This window comes from Phyllobates terribilis, unplaced genomic scaffold (assembly GCF_046119375.1).
Source record: "Phyllobates terribilis strain yellow unplaced genomic scaffold, ASM4611937v1 Scaffold_5__5_contigs__length_657084704, whole genome shotgun sequence".
NCBI lineage: Eukaryota > Metazoa > Chordata > Amphibia > Anura > Dendrobatidae > Phyllobates > Phyllobates terribilis.
Genome location: NW_027362765.1, coordinates 366,731,130 through 366,751,943, shown reverse-complemented (window position 1 = coordinate 366,751,943; position 20,814 = coordinate 366,731,130). Strand labels below are relative to the sequence as shown.

The following is a 20,814-nucleotide window of genomic DNA, read 5'->3' as shown; positions in this document are numbered from 1 at the left end:
AGGTGTTGGTCTGCTTCTTTCAACAAAATGTACTTTTCAGGTTATCCCCCCTGTACCCTCCCTTATCTTCCCGTCCTTTGAGGCCCACACAGTCAGACTCTACCGGCCCTTCTCCCTGCGAGTGGCGGTTGTCTATCGCCCCCCAGGTCCCCCCCGTCAATTCCTGGATCACTTTGCTGCCTGGCTTACAAATTTTCTATCCTGCGACATCCCCACGATAATCATGGGAGACTTTAACATCCCAATTGGCGATCCTCTTTCCCCATCTGCCACGCATCTTTTATCATTAACCTCCTCCTTCGGCCTTTCACAGCTTGCTAATTCTCCTACACATGAGGACGGGAACACATTGGACCTGATCTTCTCCCGGCTTTGCTCAGTACATGACTTTACTAACTCTCCCCTTCCACTCTCTGACCATAATCTTCTTTCATTCTCTGTCAAGAACTGTGACTCTACTCAAGACACTCCCACCGTCCACACTTATAGAAATTTACGCGCCATTAACACCCAGAAATTTATAAAAAGGTTGCAATCATCATTGGCCCCAATCTCCTCCCTCTCATGTCCCGAATCTGCATTAAAGCATTATAACAAAATAATGCTATGCGCCCTGGATGAAGCCGCACCTCCTACACAAAGAACAATTCGGCATAGAAGGCGACAACCCTGGCACACGCCTCAAACACGTCTTCTCCAGAGGTACTCCAGGTGCGCTGAACGGCTGTGGAGAAAATCAAATCTGCCCGAAGATTTCCTCCACTATAAATTTATGCTGAAAACATATAACTCTGCCCTTCACCTCTCCAAACAAACCTACTTTAACAACCTCATCATCTCACTTTCCAATAATCCTAAACGACTCTTTGACACGTTTCATTCTCTCCTCAATCAAACAGCACAGGCCCCGACCACCGACCTCAGCGCTGACGATCTGGCTAACTATTTCAAAGAAAAAATTGACCATATCCGACAGGAAATTTTCTCCCAATCCCCAAATGTTATGCATGCTCCCCCCCGCCACATTGTATCTTGCTCATTTTCTGACTTCGAACCAGTCACGGAAGATGAAGTGATCAGGCTCCTTGCATCTTCTCGCCCTACCACCTGCACCAGCGACCCTATTCCCTCACATCTCCTTCAGTCCCTTGCTCCAGCTGTCACCTCTCACCTAACTAAAATTTACAACCTTTCCCTCTCATCTGGTATCTTTCCCTCTTCTTTTAAACATGCCAGCATACATCCATTACTTAAAAAACCATCCCTCGACCAGAACTGCACGGCCAACTACAGACCTGTTTCCAATCTTCCCTTTATCTCTAAACTCCTGGAACGCCTGGTCCACTCCCGTCTAATCCGCTATCTCTCAGACAACTCTCTTCTTGACCCTCTACAATCTGGTTTCCGCTCTTTACATTCTACTGAAACTGCCCTCACTAAAGTCTCTAATGATCTACTAACAGCTAAATCTAATGGTCACTGCTCCCTGCTGATTCTCCTGGATCTCTCTGCAGCATTTGACACTGTGGATCACCAGCTCCTCCTCACTATGCTCCGCACTATTGGCCTCAAGGACACGGTTCTCTCCTGGTTCTCCTCTTATCTCTCTGACCGCTCCTTCTCTGTGTCTTTTGCCGGCTCCTCCTCCTCCCTACTTCCTCTTACTGTCGGGGTTCCTCAAGGATCAGTCCTAGGCCCCCTTCTTTTCTCCTTATACACCGCTCCTATTGGACAAACAATCAGTAGATTCGGTTTTCAATACCATCTCTATGCTGATGACACCCAATTATACACCTCTGCTCCGGACATCACCCCTGCATTACTACAAAAGACCAGTGATTGTCTTTCTGCTGTGTCTAACATTATGTCCTCCCTCTACCTAAAACTGAATCTGTCAAAAACTGAACTACTCGTCTTTCCTCCCTCCATTAATTTACCTGTGCCCGATATTGCCATCTCCGTTTGTGGCTCAACCATTACTCCCCAGCTACAAGCCCGCTGTCTTGGGGTCATTTTTGATTCAGATCTTTCTTTCACTCCTCACATCAAATCACTCGCTCGTTCATGTCATCTACACCTCAAAAACATCTCAAGAATCAGGACTTTTCTCACCTTTGACTCGGCAAAAACTCTTACTGTCGCTCTTATTCATTCTCGTCTTGACTATTGCAACGCTCTACTAATCGGTCTCCCTCTTACTAAACTCTCCCCTCTCCAATCCGTCCTGAACGCAGCAGCCAGGATCATATTCCTCGCCAACCACTACACCGATGCCTCTTCCCTGTGCCAGTCATTGCATTGGTTGCCCATCCAATATAGAGTTCGTTTTAAACTTATCACGCTTACCCACAAAGCGCTCCATGCTTCATTACCCCCCTACATCTCCTCCCTTGTCTCAGTCTACCACCCTACACGTGCCCTCCGTTCTGCAAATGACTTGAAACTAAAATCCTCCATAATCCGAACTTCCCACTCCCGTCTCCAAGATTTCTCGCGTGCTGCGCCAATTCTCTGGAATGCACTACCCAGGACAGTTCGATTAATTCCCAATACCCACAGTTTCAAGCGAACCCTAAAAACACATTTCTTTAGACTGGCGTATCACCTAAACACACTCTGTCCATCCCAGCTTTCCCCCATATTAAAATCTTCTTCAACTTCGGGTTCAAACCAACCATGCACATAAAAGCCTCTGTCAGGACTGCACACATACTGGCTGGCGACCAGTCCATGTATTATTATTTATCCTATTCAGTATATCAAGGCTGCATTATACAATATATGTACTTTTTACCTTTTGTGTCTCCCCCACTTCCTCATAGACTGTAAGCTCGCGAGCAGGGACCTCACTCCGTTCGATATGAGATATGCTTATTCTGTATTGTCTGTATAAGTCCCCCCTAAAATTTGTAAAGTGCTGCGGAATATGTTGGCGCTATAAAAAAATAAACTATTTATTAAACTATGTCCCTGAGTATTGCACACCTTGTGCTTTTTGATACTCCAGTAACGTTGCAGCTCTGAAATATGGCAAAACTGGTGGTGAATGGCATCTTGGCAGCTTCACGCTTGATTTTCCTCAATTCAGGGCAGTTATTTTGTGCCTTTTTTGGCCAACACGCTTCTTGCGACCCTGTTGGCTATTTGCCATGAAACACTTGATTGTTCGGTGATCACGCTTCAAAAGTTTGGAAATTTCAAGACTGCTGCCTCCCTCTGCAAGACATCTCACAATTTTGGACTTTTCAGAGCCCGTCAAATCTCTCTCCTGACCCATTTTGCCAAAGGAAAGGAAGTTGCCTAATAATTAAGCACACCTTATATAGGGTGTTGATGTCATTAGTCAACACCCCTCCTCATTACAGAGATGCACATCACCAGATTTACTTCATTGGGAGTTGGCTCTCAAGACTATGCAGCTTGGAGTAGGACAACATGTAGAAAAAGTATCATGTGATCAAAATACTCATTTGCCTAATAATTCTGCACACAGTGTATATAGATAATAGATAGATAATAGATAGATAATAGATAATAGATAGATAGATAATAGATAGATAATAGATAGATAGATAGATAATAGATAATAGATAGATAGATAATAGATAGATAATAGATAGATAATAGATGATAGATATTAGATAGATGATAGATAGATAATAGATAATAGATGATAGATAGATGATAGATAGATAGATAAGAGATAATAGATAGATAATAGATAGATGATAGATAGATAATAGATAGATAATAGATAGATAGATAGATGATAGATAGATAATAGATAGATAATAGATAGATAGATAGATGATAGATAGATAATAGATAACAGATAATAGATAACAGATAATAGATGATAGATATTAGATAGATGATAGATAGATAGATAGATAGATAGATATGGGATAGAAGACCATCACACTACGGGTCTCCATTGATCACTCCTCTTAGCTCTGACATGTCTATGGACAGCACCGGATGGCTGAGGACAGAGGTCCTACACCGGTAAGGACCACCGGACGGGCAGTGCTGGATGGGGAGTGGATTTAATGTGTAATTAATGGATATATTGGCCCATGGGATTCATCTTTCAGACTCCTAGAATAATCCACGATGCGATGTTCTTTAGTTTTGTCACCAACAAAAATCTCCATTTTTAATCTTTTATTTTTTAATTGAAGTTAACACGGAGGGCGCAAGCTATAGGAGCAGTGGAGCCGGGCGGAGGAAACCCATCTGCTGCTTCTGTCCTTGGTAAAAATTCCAAAACTACGATGTTTCAAGAATTAGTTTTAACAAAGTCTTCACTGGGTCAAGCCTTTCCCTCTCCTTCTGGCCGTCCATTAACCTTCTTCACTCCCGATGTGTAACCCATTGCTATGCAGTCCTAGTGCTTCTGCTAAATACCCCAGAGTGATAAAATAACCCCCTCGCCCTGGTGGCCCCCCCGGATGCCCGGCACCAGACGTCTGCCTATTCGGTCGGCGGTAGATGGACTCTGGCCGGTTTACGCTGACTTGGCTTTCTTGCACTGCGCCGGCCTCCTCCCGCCGTCCTTTTGTAGTCTATTTTACTTGCCGTCCTATTAAAGGATCCTTTAATCTCAGCCTCATAAAATTCAGAGGAATGAGTGTCACATTTGCATTTGGCTGTTTCAGCTGCTGTCCGCGGTGCTGATCCTCTAATTTCTTGCTGAAAAGGCTTAAAAAGGGTTTAAATGTGCAACGCAGAGAACATTGCAACTTTGAATCTGTGAGAATATTATATTTTATATCAATCCAGGGCGTTAACATTGTCAAAAATGTGGACATCTTAAAGGACAAAAAGCACCGGCCGTACTGAGCTCTGCTGAAAGGTAGAAGAGACCAAGAACTAAGAAAATGTATGAACAGCTGTGTATGGCATGTATCACCGGCCGCAGAGAGATCCTGCAGAGGAGAAACACATACTACATTACTGATCTTATACTGAACCGACTCTACTTCTAAATATGAGTTACCTCCTGTATTATACTCCAGAGCTGCACTCACTATTCTGCTGGTGCAGTCACTGTGTACATACATTACATTACTGATCCTGAGTTACATCCTGTATTATACTCCAGAGCTGCACTCACTATTCTGCTGGTGCAGTCACTGTGTACATACATTACATTACTGATCCTGAGTTACATCCTGTATTATACTCCAGAGCTGCACTCACTATTCTGCTGGTGCAGTCACTGTACATACATTACATTTCTGATCTTGAGTTACCTCCTGTATTATACTCCAGAGCTGCACTCACTATTCTGCTGGTGCAGTCACTGTGTACATATATTACATTACTGATCCTGAGTTACATCCTGTATTATACTCCAGAGCTGCACTCACTTTTCTGCTGGTGCAGTCACTGTGTACATACATTACATTACTGATCCTGAGTTACATCCTGTATTATACTCCAGAGCTGCACTCACTATTCTGCTGGTGCAGTCACTGTGTACATAAATTGCATTACTGATCCTGAGTTACCTCCTGTATTATACCCCAGAGCTGCACTCACTATTCTGCTGGTGCAGTCACTGTGTACATACATTGCATTACTGATCCTGAGTTACATGCTGTATTATACTCCAGAGCTGCACTCACTATTCTGTTGGTGGAGTCAGAACAAACTTCAGGCTGTTTCTATTATGTTAATAAAGCTAAATGACTGTTTCCAAAAATAGCAGAGTTGTGAATGCAGCTCTGAAGTATATTGCAAAGTTACAGATATCTAATCCAGTTGTTAACAATGGAACTTAAACTCTTGTCTTAAAGATGGACATGCCCTTTAAGATATATTTGTATTGATCTATGAATCGGAGACGATGATTGCAGAGGAGCAATGTTTATACTCATTTCTTGCCCGTTATCGGCTACTTTTCCTTTGGCTTTTTTGCTACTTTGTATGTTTCTACCTCCTGTCGATATGATGCGGGCGGTGGTGGTACAGGAGATGTCTGATTTATGAGGCTCCATGGATACATTCATGTATCTATATAAGATATAATGTGATACATACAGTATGATCCAGTCTGATCACCGTCATGTGGGGTCTTCTTTGCTGGGGACCAGCGTTGTAGGTGCAGTTTTGACCTATATGAACAGAGCCCTGTGCACATTGTGCTTTATTATCTATTTTTGCTCCTGATCATTTTTATTATTAACGTTCCCATTATACTGCTCTGAAATTGCTTTCTAGCCTCAAAATCCAATCTTCGTCTTCAACAGAAAGTACAAAAAGCAAAACCTGGTATTTTAGCTCCGAGTATTGAAAGGGAATGTGGAATGAACCTTTATTGAGCCCTTTCATGTAGACGGCGCCTCCCGGTGCTGATTCTGTTTAATGCGATTCATTCATTAATTCAGGATCGGTAGTGACTTCTAGAATTATGACCATCGGCCCCGGTTAAGAGTTCATCTCCTCCTCCGGATGCACCCATCGGTGGAGGATCAATCACCCGCACGTCTCGGGGTTAGTTACAGAAGACAGGGATACGACAGAAGGAATAAGTAATAAAGATGACACAATGTCTCAGAGCGGAAGGAAGGGTTATACAGAGTGCTCGGTCATTCAGACAGGCAAGACTGGTCACTTGGGTTCCCGTACAGCCAGTTAGGACTAGCTACTTATTTACCTATGGGCCGTGTTTCCAACTTGCCCTCTAACGGCTGCTCAGGGCCCATCGGCTGAGTGTGAGGGACATTAGGTGACAAGCTCTCGTTTTGACTGCCTGGACTGACCATCTCTCGCTCTTTCTCATTCTGCATCTGTGCATAAACATTAATTCCAGGAATTTTCCTAAAAACATTAACAGAGACGTCATTGCTTTTGGGCGGCCATTGTTGTAAACACCGCTGACGAGGAACAGGACTGGGTTTACCTTTTAAATTTATAGATGACGAAGATGGCCAGTCCAACGAAGACCACCGATAAGAGCATCAGCATGGCAGAGCCGCTGTGACTCGGAGTCAGGTCCACCAAGGGGGCTGGAAAGATCAAAGGAGCGGAGATTATCGATCTAGCGAGTGCAACATGTGATTGTGAAATATCGCAAACTGTCCACAAAGTGTTGAGGTTCTCAAAGCCATCAGATCACAAAAACCTCAGGTCCTAGACATTCAGCCATCAAGTGTCTCCAAGTCATCCAATAGAGATGACACCGGTGGCACCTTCTGCTGAAAATAACACCTTTGCTTTACTAGGGGAACCATGACCTTTTAGGGACTCTACAGAGGACAACTGATCTTGAAGGTTATTTTTGGTCTCCTCCAGGTCATTGCATTCTCTGATGACGCTTTATCATCTCGCTTTCTAATCATAAGATGTCTTCAATGACTTTATGGGAACATATATAAGTCACTTTTCCAAGGATCTATACGTGCATATTACAGATCTGTAGAAAGCAATATTAAAGTCCATAGAGGTCGGTGGGCCCATATGGTATCAAGAGAAAGATGTACTCTCTTTTGGAGCTTCAAATTACACCATTACTATAAAACACTAAAGAACTCACCTAGATGTAAAAAAAAGAAGTGAAAATGTAAAAGTTTATTACTACATGGTGGATAAGTGATAAATTGCTGGTCGATGGGGGGTCCAACCACCAAGAGGGTCCCTTACTAATCTCAACTATGAGGCTTCGAAATCATCATTAGAACAAAGCGGTGGCCGAGCATTCACATCTGCACGCCATTCATTGTCCATGTGACTGTCGGCGACAGCGGAGTGCTGCTTGCAGCCGCCTCGGGCAGTCACTTGAGCAATAAGTGGAGCAGTGGCGTGCACGCTGAGCACTTCAGAGCCCCGGCCTCGAGATCAGTTGGGCTCCCAGTAATTATCCAGTTATCATTTATCCTTTGGACAGAAATAACTCAGATATAATGGAGTTCTCCGGGAATTTACATAGATGGCATCTTATTTTGGATATGCCACCAATAATTGTCAGAATTCCAACCATTGACAACTACATGGGTAGAGGATTCTCTACATTATTACTATTCAACTAATGTGCAGAGAACTGCACCAACTGGGGTCTTCTCAGTTCTCAGGATAGCCAGATGGCCGGGACCACCACTGGGCAGAAAACACTTAGAAGAGGACAACTATATAAATCAGGACCGTGCTTCCTGCCTTCTCTGGATTAGCGATTAGATTAGTGACATGCCATGGATGTGATTATTCCAAGCTTCACCCGTGTAGGAGGCAATGCATAGTACTGCAGCTTATAATGGTACTGAAGGCTGCGGCAGCAGGCATGACCATCGATACGGACAAGCCAGGTCAGACACCTTACAATCAAACATTGATAGTCTGTCCTAGGTCCGGAGAATTCTTTTTAATGTGGAATATTAGCACAAGTCATCATTTTTGATCATTGGTGCTCCATCCTCCAGAATCTACACTGATCATTACAATAAAGGGGGCATAGTGCTTAGTAAGGGACTGTGCGTGGTCCTGCTGCCTCAGTAGTGGTGTCAAAGGGAAGTGCCCCATTAATAACACTTAATGGTGCATGAAGTCAAAGGGATTGTCTCAACTTCTTTTCTTCAAGACCGCACCATTCCTGGTCGAAGGCTTCCAGGTGACTGCGCATTCCTGATGATTGACAGCTCTGACCAGTTGCACATTTGCGTCGCTGGTCAAACCTGTGCCCTCTTCCTAGCGGAGGCAGCATTGACCGTGCACAATGGCCACTCTAAATCAGAGCTTTCTACCGGCACAAGCTCTTACCTAGGTAACCGGCTACTCTGAAGACCGCAGGTTGGCCGATAACCTAGTCCACGAGATTTACACTATAGAATTAAAAATGTTTCCATCGTTTAGAACGTAGAGGATATTTAATACGAAATAAATTGCAAAAATTGATTGTTTTTCCCCATCACTTTGCAATTTTAACCACATAAGAACCGGAGACAACCCCCTTTAAAGGTCTGAGGACCCAATTAAAAGTGAAAAATTGACCTGAACTCTGGAAAGCAGTCACGTGAATGTTTTGGATTGTTTTGTCCTCTGTGGAAACTATTGTTAGAAGTGAGTATGATGAAGAGCAGTTCATTAATTAAGCTTCAGAAACATTTACCTGCCGACTAATAGATCCCACGGTAGCCAGAGGAAAACTCAATTGGCATGTAGAGCGCATGTACAAACAGGGCGAGCGGAACATCTGCTCAGCCGCTAATGGGATGCAAAAACATGAATTGCTATTCCCAAGGATCTTATTAAGAAGCGAGCTCGGAGCGCAGAAGCAGCTCCACGCGGAGGACCTTCTTATCAGCATCCGTCCTTCTTCAGAGACGACGTCTCTGGGTAATACTCCTCTTATTTGTAGACTCCACCACATCTGTTATACCATCAAGGAGCCCTCATCTGATCAAAAGGCAGCACGATCTTTACAAATAACGCTGAGGTTCTGACATATCTGACATGTATAAGGATCATATTCTCTTACGGGTGAGGAATCAGATGTTTCCTGCCCACTCCTGTTACAAGGAAAAGTGAATGGTGGTTTTGCCGGTGCCGGAGCTATGGATGGTCCTGCTTTCCAACATGTCCACATTCATAGGTGGGAATCCGTGGCTCGGGCACCATATGTGGGCATCCGTAATGGCATCTCAGGGACAACATGTGGCCGATCTGTGAGCAGCGGTGCAGTGAGGTGGGTGCACTGTATGGCGGTATCTCTAGCTTCTACTTTTGGGAAAACCATGGCTGGCCCATCGAGAAGACCTATGGCAAGTAATCTCTCTACTGGGCAACCAATGCTGAGCATCTATCTGCAGAGATACAGTATAGGCAGGGCCGTATTTGGTGTTCATGCTGCCCTAGGCACTCTAAGTGGTGACGCCCCCTACTGGCAAGTCAGAATAAAAGTGCCCATACCCTTTAGATAGTAGTTAAGTCCCCCATACACACCAGACTAATGTCGGCCAGACTCGCCGATATCACATATCTGACAGTCTAAGGGCCTCTGCAGACGAGTGCATGAAAATCGCCTGTTTCATCCAGAAAAATGGGACGATTTTTTCCATATTTTTATCCATGTGTCAGTTTTTTACGTCTGTTTTTATACAACTACTGTAGCACATGTCCATGATCACGTACCGTTTCCTGGTTTATGATAGAAATCTATCTGCAATCATTGGATGCCACTTGGATATTCCGTGTGGGATCAGATTTTTTTTTCCTCGCCCCCATAGACTTCATGTGTGAGTCTCATCCGAGACTTAGCAGAAAGTTCTGCATGATGAGATTTTTTTCTCATGGACAATCGGACCGAGAAAAAAAAAATCATTCGTCTGAACAGGACTATTGCATAATATTGATCGGTGCGCGATCTGATCAAAAAACAGAGAACACAAGAACAATTTATACTCTCGTCTGCATGAGCCCTAAGGCTACGTTCACACATCCGCGCAACTGTTAAAATCCAAGAGAAACCCATTATTTTACGTTTTTTGTCTCTTTGTATGTCAGGTTAAAATTAAAACTACCTTATTTTGAGGTTCATAAGACACACCCCAAATTTTGGTACGTAAAATAGGAAAACATTTTTTTTTTAATAAAATAGTGGAGCCTCTTATAGTCCTCTTTTACCGGGGGGGCGGCTGTGGTGGAGCGGGGTCCCAGGAGGCAGGGTCATTGCTGAAGGAAGATGGCGGTGGCAGCAGGAGATGGGGGCGATCCTGCGAGCCCCGGGCTGGGAGTGTGAACCTGAAACTCCCAGTATGATATTAAACATGGTAAGGAGATGATGGGAGTTGTTGTTACCAGCGATCATCAGACTGCGGCCATACAGGAATCACAGTGCTGATGAGATGCAGGCAGTAGCGCTATTAAACAGTTAAAGAGTAACTTCAATTATGGTAGATTTTTTTTATATATTTTAGGCTCTTTTATTTTGAGGAGATTATGTAGGGTCCGGGTTCTGAGACCCCCACCAACCACTCACAAGACCTTAGGAACTTAGGAGCCTATGACTCTCTGCTACATCTGTACTCCACATTGCGTGTGCTAATGTCGACGGAGCTGCTCACTCTTAAGACGTCTTTTGAGCGATTGGTGGGGGTCTAAGGATCTGCTCAAAATTAAGGTGCCTAAAACATAAAAGTTAAATTCCCTGCCTAACCAGCCCTCAACACCTGAGTACATGTTTAAAAAAAAGTTTCATGTGCTAATTAGCCGTTGACTAGTTGATGGGGCTCTGTCTTCTCCAGCTGAAGGTGAAAAGAGGATGGCTTCTACAAATGGATAATGATCCTAAACACACGTCAAAACCCACAATAGTCCACCTCAAAAGGCGCAAACTGAAGGTCTTACAATGGCCCTCACAGTCCCCTTATCTGAACATCATTGAAAATCTGTGGCTAGACCTCAAAATAGCAGAGGATGCAAGACGCCCCAGGAATCTAACAGAACTGGAGGAATTCTCCAAGGAAGAATGGATGAAAATCCCTCAAACAAGAGTTGACAAGCTGTGATACTTGCAAAAGGGGGCGCTACTAGGTACTAACCATGCGGGGTGCCCAAACTTTTGCATCAGCTCATTTTCCTTTTCGTAATTTTTAAAATGTAAAAGATGAAAATATTTTTATATTTTTGCCTAAAATACAAAGGAAATGTGTCATCTGTAACTTTAGGCCTTTTAGAGATCACATAATCTACAACTTGCTTAACTGTTCACAATAACAGTAATTTTGACCAGGGGTGCCCAAACTTTTACATGCCGCTGTATATACCCCCTTTATGGAATGCAGCATCTATGGCCTGTACACTGTACCTGCATGTTGAACTATAGCACTGTCCCCATCTTCAGTACATAATAAATAGTAACATAGGCTGAATAACGTGCCCCTCCCCACAATGCCCCCTCGTCACACTGTACTCCCTCTATACTGTGCCCTTAATATGTACCCCTCCCCTCACTGTCTACAGTAAAAATTCCTTCTATCTTCAGCTCCACCTCCTTTGTGATGCTCTAGGTACCGCGCACATACGGCCCGCACCCCCCACATGTAGCTTGCACCCCCATATGTACCCCCACATGTAGACTGCACCCCTCATATGTACCCCCATATGTAACCTGCACCCGCCATACGTAACCCAATATGTAGATTGCACCCCTCATATGTACCCCACATGTAGCCTGCACCCCTCATATGTACCCCACATGTAGCCTGCACCCCTCATATGTACCCCCACATGTAGACTGCACCCCTTATATATACCCCCACAAGTAGCCTATACTCCCATATGTACCCCCACATGTAGCCTGCACCCCTCATATGTACCCCCACATGTAGCCTGCACCCCCATATGTACCCCCACATGTAGCCTGCACCCCCATATGTACTCCCACATGTAGCCTGCACCCCAATATGTACCCCCACATGTAGCCTACACCCGCCATACGTACCCCAATATGTAGACTGCACCCTTTATATATACCTCCACAAGTAGCCTGTACTCCCATATGTACCCCCACATGTAGCCTGCACCCCTCATATATACCCCCACAAGTAGCCTGTTCTCCCATATGTACCCCCACAAGTAGCCTGTACTCCCATATGTACCCCCACATGTAGCCTGCACTCGCCATACGTACCCCCACAAGTAACCTGTACTCCCATATGTACCCCCACATGTAGTCTGCAACCCCATATGTACCCCCACAAGTAGCCTGTACTCCCATATGTACCCCCACATGTAGCCTGCACTCGCCATACGTACCCCCACAAGTAACCTGTACTCCCATATGTACCCCCACATGTAGCCTGCACCCGCATATGTACCTTCACAAGTAGCCTGCACCCCCATATGTACCCCCACATGTAGCCTGCACTCGCCATACGTACCCCCACAAGTAACCTGTACTCCCATATGTACCCCCACATGTAGCCTGCACCCCCATATGTACCCCCACATGTAGCCTGCACCCCCATATGTACTCCCACATGTAGCCTGCACCCCAATATGTACCCCCACATGTAGCCTACACCCGCCATACGTACCCCAATATGTAGACTACACCCTTTATATATACCCCCACAAGTAGCCTGTACTCCCATATGTACCCCCACATGTAGCCTGCACCCCTCATATATACCCCCACAAGTAGCCTGTTCTCCCATATGTACCCCCACATGTAGCCTGCACTCGCCATACGTACCCCCACATGTAGTCTGCAACCCCATATGTACCCCCACAAGTAGCCTGTACTCCCATATGTACCCCCACATGTAGCCTGCACTCGCCATACGTACCCCCACAAGTAACCTGTACTCCCATATGTACCCCCACATGTAGCCTGCACCCACATATGTACCTTCACAAGTAGCCTGCACCCCCATATGTACCCCCACATGTAGCCTGCACTCGCCATACGTACCCCCACAAGTAACCTGTACTCCCATATGTAGGCCGACATGTAGCCTGCACCCCCATATGTACCTCCACAAGTAGCCTGCATCCCCATATGTACCCCCACATGTAGCCTGCACTCGCCATACATACCCCCATAAGTAGCCTGTACTCCAATATGTACCCCCACATGTAGCCTGCACCCCCATATGTACCTCCACAAGTAGCCTGCACCCCCATATGTACCTCCACATGTAGCCTGCACCCGCCATATGTACCCCCACATGTAGACTGCACCCGCCATATGTACCTCCACAAGTAGCCTGCACCCCCATATGTACCCCCACATGTAGCCTGCACTCGCCATACGTACCCCTGCAAGTAACCTGTACTCCCATATGTATGCCGACATGTAGCCTGCACCCGCTATATGTACCCCCACATGTAGCCTGCACCCCCATATGTACCTCCACAAGTAGCCTGCACCCCCATATGTGCCCCCACATGTAGCCTGCACCCCCATATGTACCTCCACAAATAGCCTGCATCCCCATATGTACCCCCACATGAAGCCTGCACACCCATATGTACCCCCACATGTAGCCTGCACCCCCATAAGTACCTCCACAAGTAGCCTGGACCCTCATATGTACCCCTACATGTAGCCTGCACCCCTCATATGTACCCCTACATGTAGCCTGCACCCCTCATATGTACCCCCACATGTAGCCTGCACTCGCCATACGTACCCCCACAAGTAGCCTGTACTCCCATATGTACCCCCACATGTAGCCTGCACCCCCATATATACCTCCACAAGTAGCCTGCACCCCCATATGTACCTGCACAAGTAGCCTGCACCCCCATATGTACCTGCACAAGTAGCCTGCACCCCCATATGTACCCCCACATGTAGCCCGCACCCTCATATGTACCTCCACATGTAGCCTGCACCCCCATATGTACCCCCACATGTAGCCTGCACCCCCATATGTACCTCCACATGTAGCCTGCACCCCCATATGTACCCCCACATGTAGCCTGCAGCCCCATATGTACCCCCACATGTAGCCTGCAGCCCCATATGTACCTCCACATGTAGCCTGCACCCACCAAACGTACCCCCATATGTAGCCTGCACCCCCATAAGTACCTCCACAAGTAGCCTGCACCCCTATATGTACCCCCACATGTAGCCTGCACTCCCATATGTACCCCCGCATGTAGCCTGCACCCCCATATGTACCTCCACAAGTAGCCTGCACTCCCATATGTACCCCCGCATGTAGCCTGCACCCCCATATGTACCTCCACAAGTAGCCTGCACACCCACATGTACCCACACATGTAGCCTGCACCCCCATATGTACCTCCACAAGTAGCCTGCACACCCATATGTACCCCCACAAGTAGCCTGCACACCCATATGTACCCGCACATGTAGCCTGCACCCCCATATGTACCCCCACAAGAAGCCTGCACCCCCATATGTACCCCCACAAGTAGCCTGCACACCCATATGTACCCGCACATGTAGCCTGCACCCTCATATGTACCTGCACATGTAGCCTGCACCCTCATATGTACCCGCACATGTAGCCTGCACCCTCATATGTACCTGCACATGTAGCCTCCACCCTCATATGTACCCCCACATGTAGCCTGCACCCCCATATGTACCTCCACAAGTAGCCTGCACACCCATATGTACCCCCACAAGTAGCCTGCACACCCATATGTACCCGCACATGTAGCCTGCACCCCCATATGTACCCCCACAAGAAGCCTGCACCCCCATATGTACCCGCACATGTAGCCTGCACCCTCATATGTACCTGCACATGTAGCCTGCACCCTCATATGTACCCCCACATGTAGCCTGCACCCCCATATGTACCTCCACAAGTAGCCTGCACACCCATATGTACCCCCACAAGTAGCCTGCACACCCATATGTACCCGCACATGTAGCCTGCACCCCCATATGTACCCCCACAAGTAGCCTGCACACCCATATGTACCCGCACATGTAGCCTGCACCCTCATATGTACCTGCACATGTAGCCTGCACCCTCATATGTACCTGCACATGTAGCCTGCACCCTCATATGTAGTCTACATTCCCATATTAACCCCCACACATAGGGAACATGAGCACACGGAGAGCAGGCTAATTACCTGTCACCAGTGCCTGGTCTGCTGCTTCCTGCCAGAGAAAACTTTTCACTTGCAATCTGAAGCATGGCTCCGCCCACAATAGTCACATGGGCATGACATCATCACAGGTGCTTCACCTCTATGATTTTTTCTTCTGTCGGGGCAGGGAACTGATCGGTGCTCCCCTGCCCATGCACACACCCCGTTCCTCAATCCCCCAATAAAGATGGCGGTTTTCATATGCAGTCCAACGGAGGTAAGAAGAAGGGGGAACTTTAAAAAAAAAAAATTCCCTTCATGGTGGCGCCGCCTACTGTATCCTGCCACCTTAGGCACTGGCCTAGTGGCGAATACAGCCCTGAGCATAGGATATCAGTGAATAGGACTCAAGTGAGCCATAGAGATCTGGGGCAAGCACTTCATGTAAGGCACCAATGGAGGTATCATCTAGAGGCACTGTGTGAATGGATTTGTGATAGACTCTAGGTTGGCCATCTCAAACCCAGATACCGAAAAGGGACTTCTAAAGCCAGCACAGTGGGAGCGTGCAGTGGCTGGTCCTCTGGAGGGAAGGCTGCATCTGGCACTCTGAGAAGGGCCGTGGTTAGATCTCTGGAAGGGGGCAGTGAGAGGGACTCCGGCAGGAAGGCAGTAGTTGGCACTTTGGGAAATAGACTGTGGCTTGAACTCTTGGAGAGGAGCTGTGGATGGAAGTCTGAGACGTGAGCAAGCACTCAGGGATGGGGGCAGTGGATGGCACAATGGGAGGGGGCAGTGGATAGCACTGTGGGAGGGGGCAGTGAATGACACTATGGAGGGGGCTGTGGATGGTACTATAGGAGGGGCTGTGGATGGCACTATGGGATTGGGCAGTAGATGGCACAATGGGAGGGGGCAGTGGATAGCACTGTGGGAGGGAGCAGTGGATGGCACAATGGGAGGGGGGCAGTGAATGACACTATGTGGGGCAGTGGATGGTACTATAGGAGGGGCAGTGGATGGCACTATGGAATGGGGCAGTGGATGGCACAATGGTAGGGAGCAGTGGATGGCACAATGGGAGGGGGGCAGTGAATGACACTATGTGGGGCAGTGGATGGTACTATAGGAGGGGCAGTGGATGGCACTATGGAATGGGGCAGTGGATGGCACAATGGTAGGGAGCAGTGGATGGCACTGTGGGAGGGGGGCCGTGAATGACACTATGGGGGGCTGTGGATGGCACTATGGGAAGGGCAGTGGATGGCAGAATGGGAGGGGCCAGTGGATACCACTATGGGAGGGGGGCAGTGGATGGCACTATGGGAGGAGGCATATGACGGCACTATAGGCGCTAATACACATGTATGCAGTCGTAAACCTCCTCGCTGCCTTATTCCCTTTTATATTATTAGTCACGATCCCACCTGTCCATGGCCACGAGAAATCTTTGTGGGTTTATGATTTTCTATTTCATGACATTTCAGATAATAACCTTTACATCTGGAAAATAATGGATCCAACAAAACAGGCGGTATTATCGGTCCACCTTCCCTGCCCTTGACCTGAGAATGGTAAAATACCGTTTGCTGTCCTTAGCAAAAGTCAGTGATGAACTTGGACAGAACATCTTCAGACATGTAGACAAATTATGTCCATGTGATTGATGCTAGCACAGATAGTACTGTCTCCCTGTCTCACTCTGTAAAGTATGTAGATATAGACAACACTGCTTCATTGCATCTTGATATAAATGATGGACGCACAGATAGTACCACCTCCCTGTCTCTCCATTTAAAAGATGTAGATATAGATCTTACCTCCTCCACACCCCTCAATTTAAACTATGTAGGTACAGATAGTACCTCCTCCCCGTCTCTACATTTAAACGATATAGGTACAGATAGTGCTTCCTCTCTGTCACTCCATACTTAGAGTACTGCTTGCATATCCCTCAATTTAAGCTATGTAGGTACAGATAGTACCTCCTCCCTGTGTCTCCACTTAAACTATGTAGATACAGTCAGTGCTGCCTCTCTGTCTCGCCATACCCATAGTACCGTCTCCATGTCTTTCCATTTAAACTATGTGGGCACAGATAGTACCCCCTACCCTCCATTTAAACTATCTGTACCTACAGAGCTTAAATGGAGAGACAGGTAGGCAGTACTATCTGTACCTACATAGTTTAAAGGTAGAACTGCCTCCATTTTTCTCCATTTAAACTATATAGGTACGGATAGTACAGTGAGGCAGGACCATCTGTACCTATATAGTTTAAATGGAGAAACAGGGAAACAATTCTACCTTTAAACTATGTAGGTACAGATAGTACTGCCTACCTGTCTCTCCATTTAAACTATAGAGGTACAGACAGTTCTGCCAGGCTGCCTCACTGTACTGTCTGCAAAAATAATGGCATTAAAATCTAGTTGTTTTTTTTTAATTATAAGAAGGATAAAACAAACCATAAATAACTAGCAATGACGCATTAGGGGCAGCCCATACATTTATGTTACAGTAAATTCTCTAAAAAAAAAGGAATGAAATATCTTGGAACGCAACAAAACAAAAACAAATAATTTTATATAAAATGATGAATTCATTGGGAAAATGTATCAATAGATAAAAGTGAATTCATTGATGTCACCAGAATCGTTATCTAACTCTATGCAATCTAATAACTCATTGCACAATATGAAGATACATAAATGATAACATAGCATAATTACATTTTATTCCTCACATAATAATAATCTTTATGATTAAAACGCTTCTTCTGGAGACTTTCCTGTTACCTGCTGTTAGATGAGCGGCATGAACCATAATACGGACTCCGGGCTTCAGCTCGAAATGAACCATCTCTTGATTCAGTTTGCTGATGAAAACATCACAGATCTAAGAAAATAATATAATAAGATCCAATGAGACCAGAAGGTAAAAAAAAACACCTTTTCCTTCCAGGAAACTGAATATATATATTTTTAGTTTCACATTACAAATAACTAATGAACTTTAGAAACATCGTCCAACTTTTTTTTTTTTTTTTTCTTTACTGTATAATCCAATATTATTTTGCCTGTAAATCATATTTGTCATAAAAGCAGGAAATTCTATAAATAATGCAAATAAAATCAAATCATATGCAGAAATAAATTAATGATAAACTCCTGCCTCCACTAGGGGGAGCTTGGAAGCCTACAGCATACAGTAACCTATATAAACAGTATATAGAAAGCTTCTGAGCTCCCTCTAGTGGTGGCTGCAGGTAACCAGAATTGTATCAATTACCTTTTTTCCTCTATGCAGGAGATTTGGTGCTCTGTATCAGAGAAACAGAGACTGAACACTAAACGGAAGTTTAGACAAATTTAAATTACTAATTTTATTTTTAAATACACTTGAGGTTTAGTTGCAAATCGAGTAAGGATTGAACAGTGGAGAAGATTATCAACTGTTTTGTAAAAAAAATCATAACTTTATTACGTGATGAAAATGACAAAAATTGGAAAAACAAGAGACTAAGGAGCAGCATACCGAGCCTTACCTGTGAATATATAATTTATAGTATTACTATCCTGCCTATAGGACTCCAGCAGTACAACAGAAATCCCATGTGCCTAAATGACAATGAAATGACTCTGCTCATTCTGTCACAGTCTATACAGTAAAGTTTAAAGGTGAGCAAAAAAAAAAAGACAACTGAACTTAGGCAGAAGAGCGTAATCCACTGGAGATGCCGACCGTGAAAAAACCTTTGATCTCATCTATAAACAGAATAAAGGAAATACAAATGGAACTTTGACCGGCGAGTAGCTGCAGGTTGAGGAGGTTTCCAGCGCATCTGTCTAACATAAAGCAGAGTTGTTCTATCACATCCGAGGATTATGATGTTCTGCAAATGCCATGAAATGTTAAATGTGATTATGCAAACTCACAAGCATGATTTTATTTGTCTTGTGTGAGACAAATCCATCCATCTGCTTGAACACATCCATGGGGAATTGGAGGAAGAGCGACTGCGGTTTCAGCTTTTCATTTTGCTTATTAAAGTATTTCTTTTATATATATATATATATTTTTTATATTTTTAGAAAATTCTGTAAAATAAATTATGGAGAAAAGTGAAAATCCAAGTAACTAAGAAAGTATGTAAAATATAAAAAAAAGCTAATAAAAAAAATAGAGATTTTTCTACTACCCCTTTCCTGCACATCACAAAGGCTTACTGTATTCAGTGTTACAGTAAGGTCTCCAAGACTCCAAAGTATATTCCCAAGACATGTTACATAATGGCTGCCAACTAGAGATGAGGAAACCCAAACTGAAAAGTTCAGGGTTTGTGCCGGACAGTTAGGTGCTAATCGCTGAACATGGCCTTTCCCCGGAAGTCCGTTGCAATGTTTGGAGTTTCGGGGGAAGTCCGACAGAGAGAGAGAAAAGATTTTCCAGCTCAAAAGTTCGGGTTACTATTAGGGATGAGCGAATCCATGGAAGTTCGGGTTCTGGTACCCGACTTTAACTTTATTTCAAAGTTCAGTTCGGGTACCAAAACTGTACCCAAACTTGAACCAAAACCCAAACCCCATTGAAAAAAAAAAGGGACCTGAACTTTTGAAAAATTTTCTCTCTTTCTCTCTGTCTGTCTATTTCCTGGAACTCCGAAGATTGGAATGGACTTCCGGGAGAAGGCCATGCTTGACTGTCCAACACAAACCCAAAATTGTTTTCAAAGGGGTTCAAGTTCAAGTGCAGGTACAGTTCTGGTACCTGAATCAAACTTTGGAATAAAGGACAGGGGAACAGGACCTGAACTTCCACAGATCCGCTCATCCCTACTGCCAACAAACAGGAGGGTTCTAATACCAGCATTACGTTTTTCTGAGACCTCATTATTTTAGAGAACATACTAACCCAAATAGAAGGACATCAATTTGTACCAAAAAAAAAATTGTCTGCAAAATTGCAAAGTTATAGCAGTGCCACTCTTCTCCAAAAGGGGCAGTATTATCGAACTGCTGCTGATGATATTTTTGCTTAGACTGGGGATATAACGGCTGAACGAGATTAAAAAATGACATCCAATTTTGTAAACTATAAATGCAAATCCCTCCTTATGCAAATTGTAGTACTCATCAAGAGGTCACCATGGGAATGCTACTGTCAAGGTCAGTGTTAGAACCCTCCTGTTAGTTTTTTCCATCTTGTGTTTAGCGGTCACATGACCATCTGCCTTTATATTCCAGCTCCGCCCCTTTGGCTGTGCTGGACTTCAGTGTTGTTTGACTGTTTCTC

General features: G+C 45.0%; 1 protein-coding gene across 3 annotated transcripts in view; it reads right to left on the bottom strand.

Moving 5' to 3' along the window:
• Positions 1–20,814, bottom strand: part of SORCS1 (sortilin related VPS10 domain containing receptor 1) — a 951,041-nt gene that overhangs the window by 8,243 nt on the left and 921,984 nt on the right. For 2 of the 3 annotated variants that reach the window (XM_073684757.1, XM_073684758.1), the window contains exons 24-25: positions 18,318–18,417; positions 6,908–7,013 (exon numbers count right to left, since the gene is read on the bottom strand). In XM_073684757.1, the coding sequence (XP_073540858.1) occupies positions 6,908–7,013; positions 18,318–18,417 (206 nt within the window). Of the gene's footprint in view, positions 1–6,661; positions 6,826–6,907; positions 7,014–18,317; positions 18,418–20,814 lie in introns of all 3 variants that reach the window. The other variant, XM_073684756.1, reaches the window with a different exon arrangement.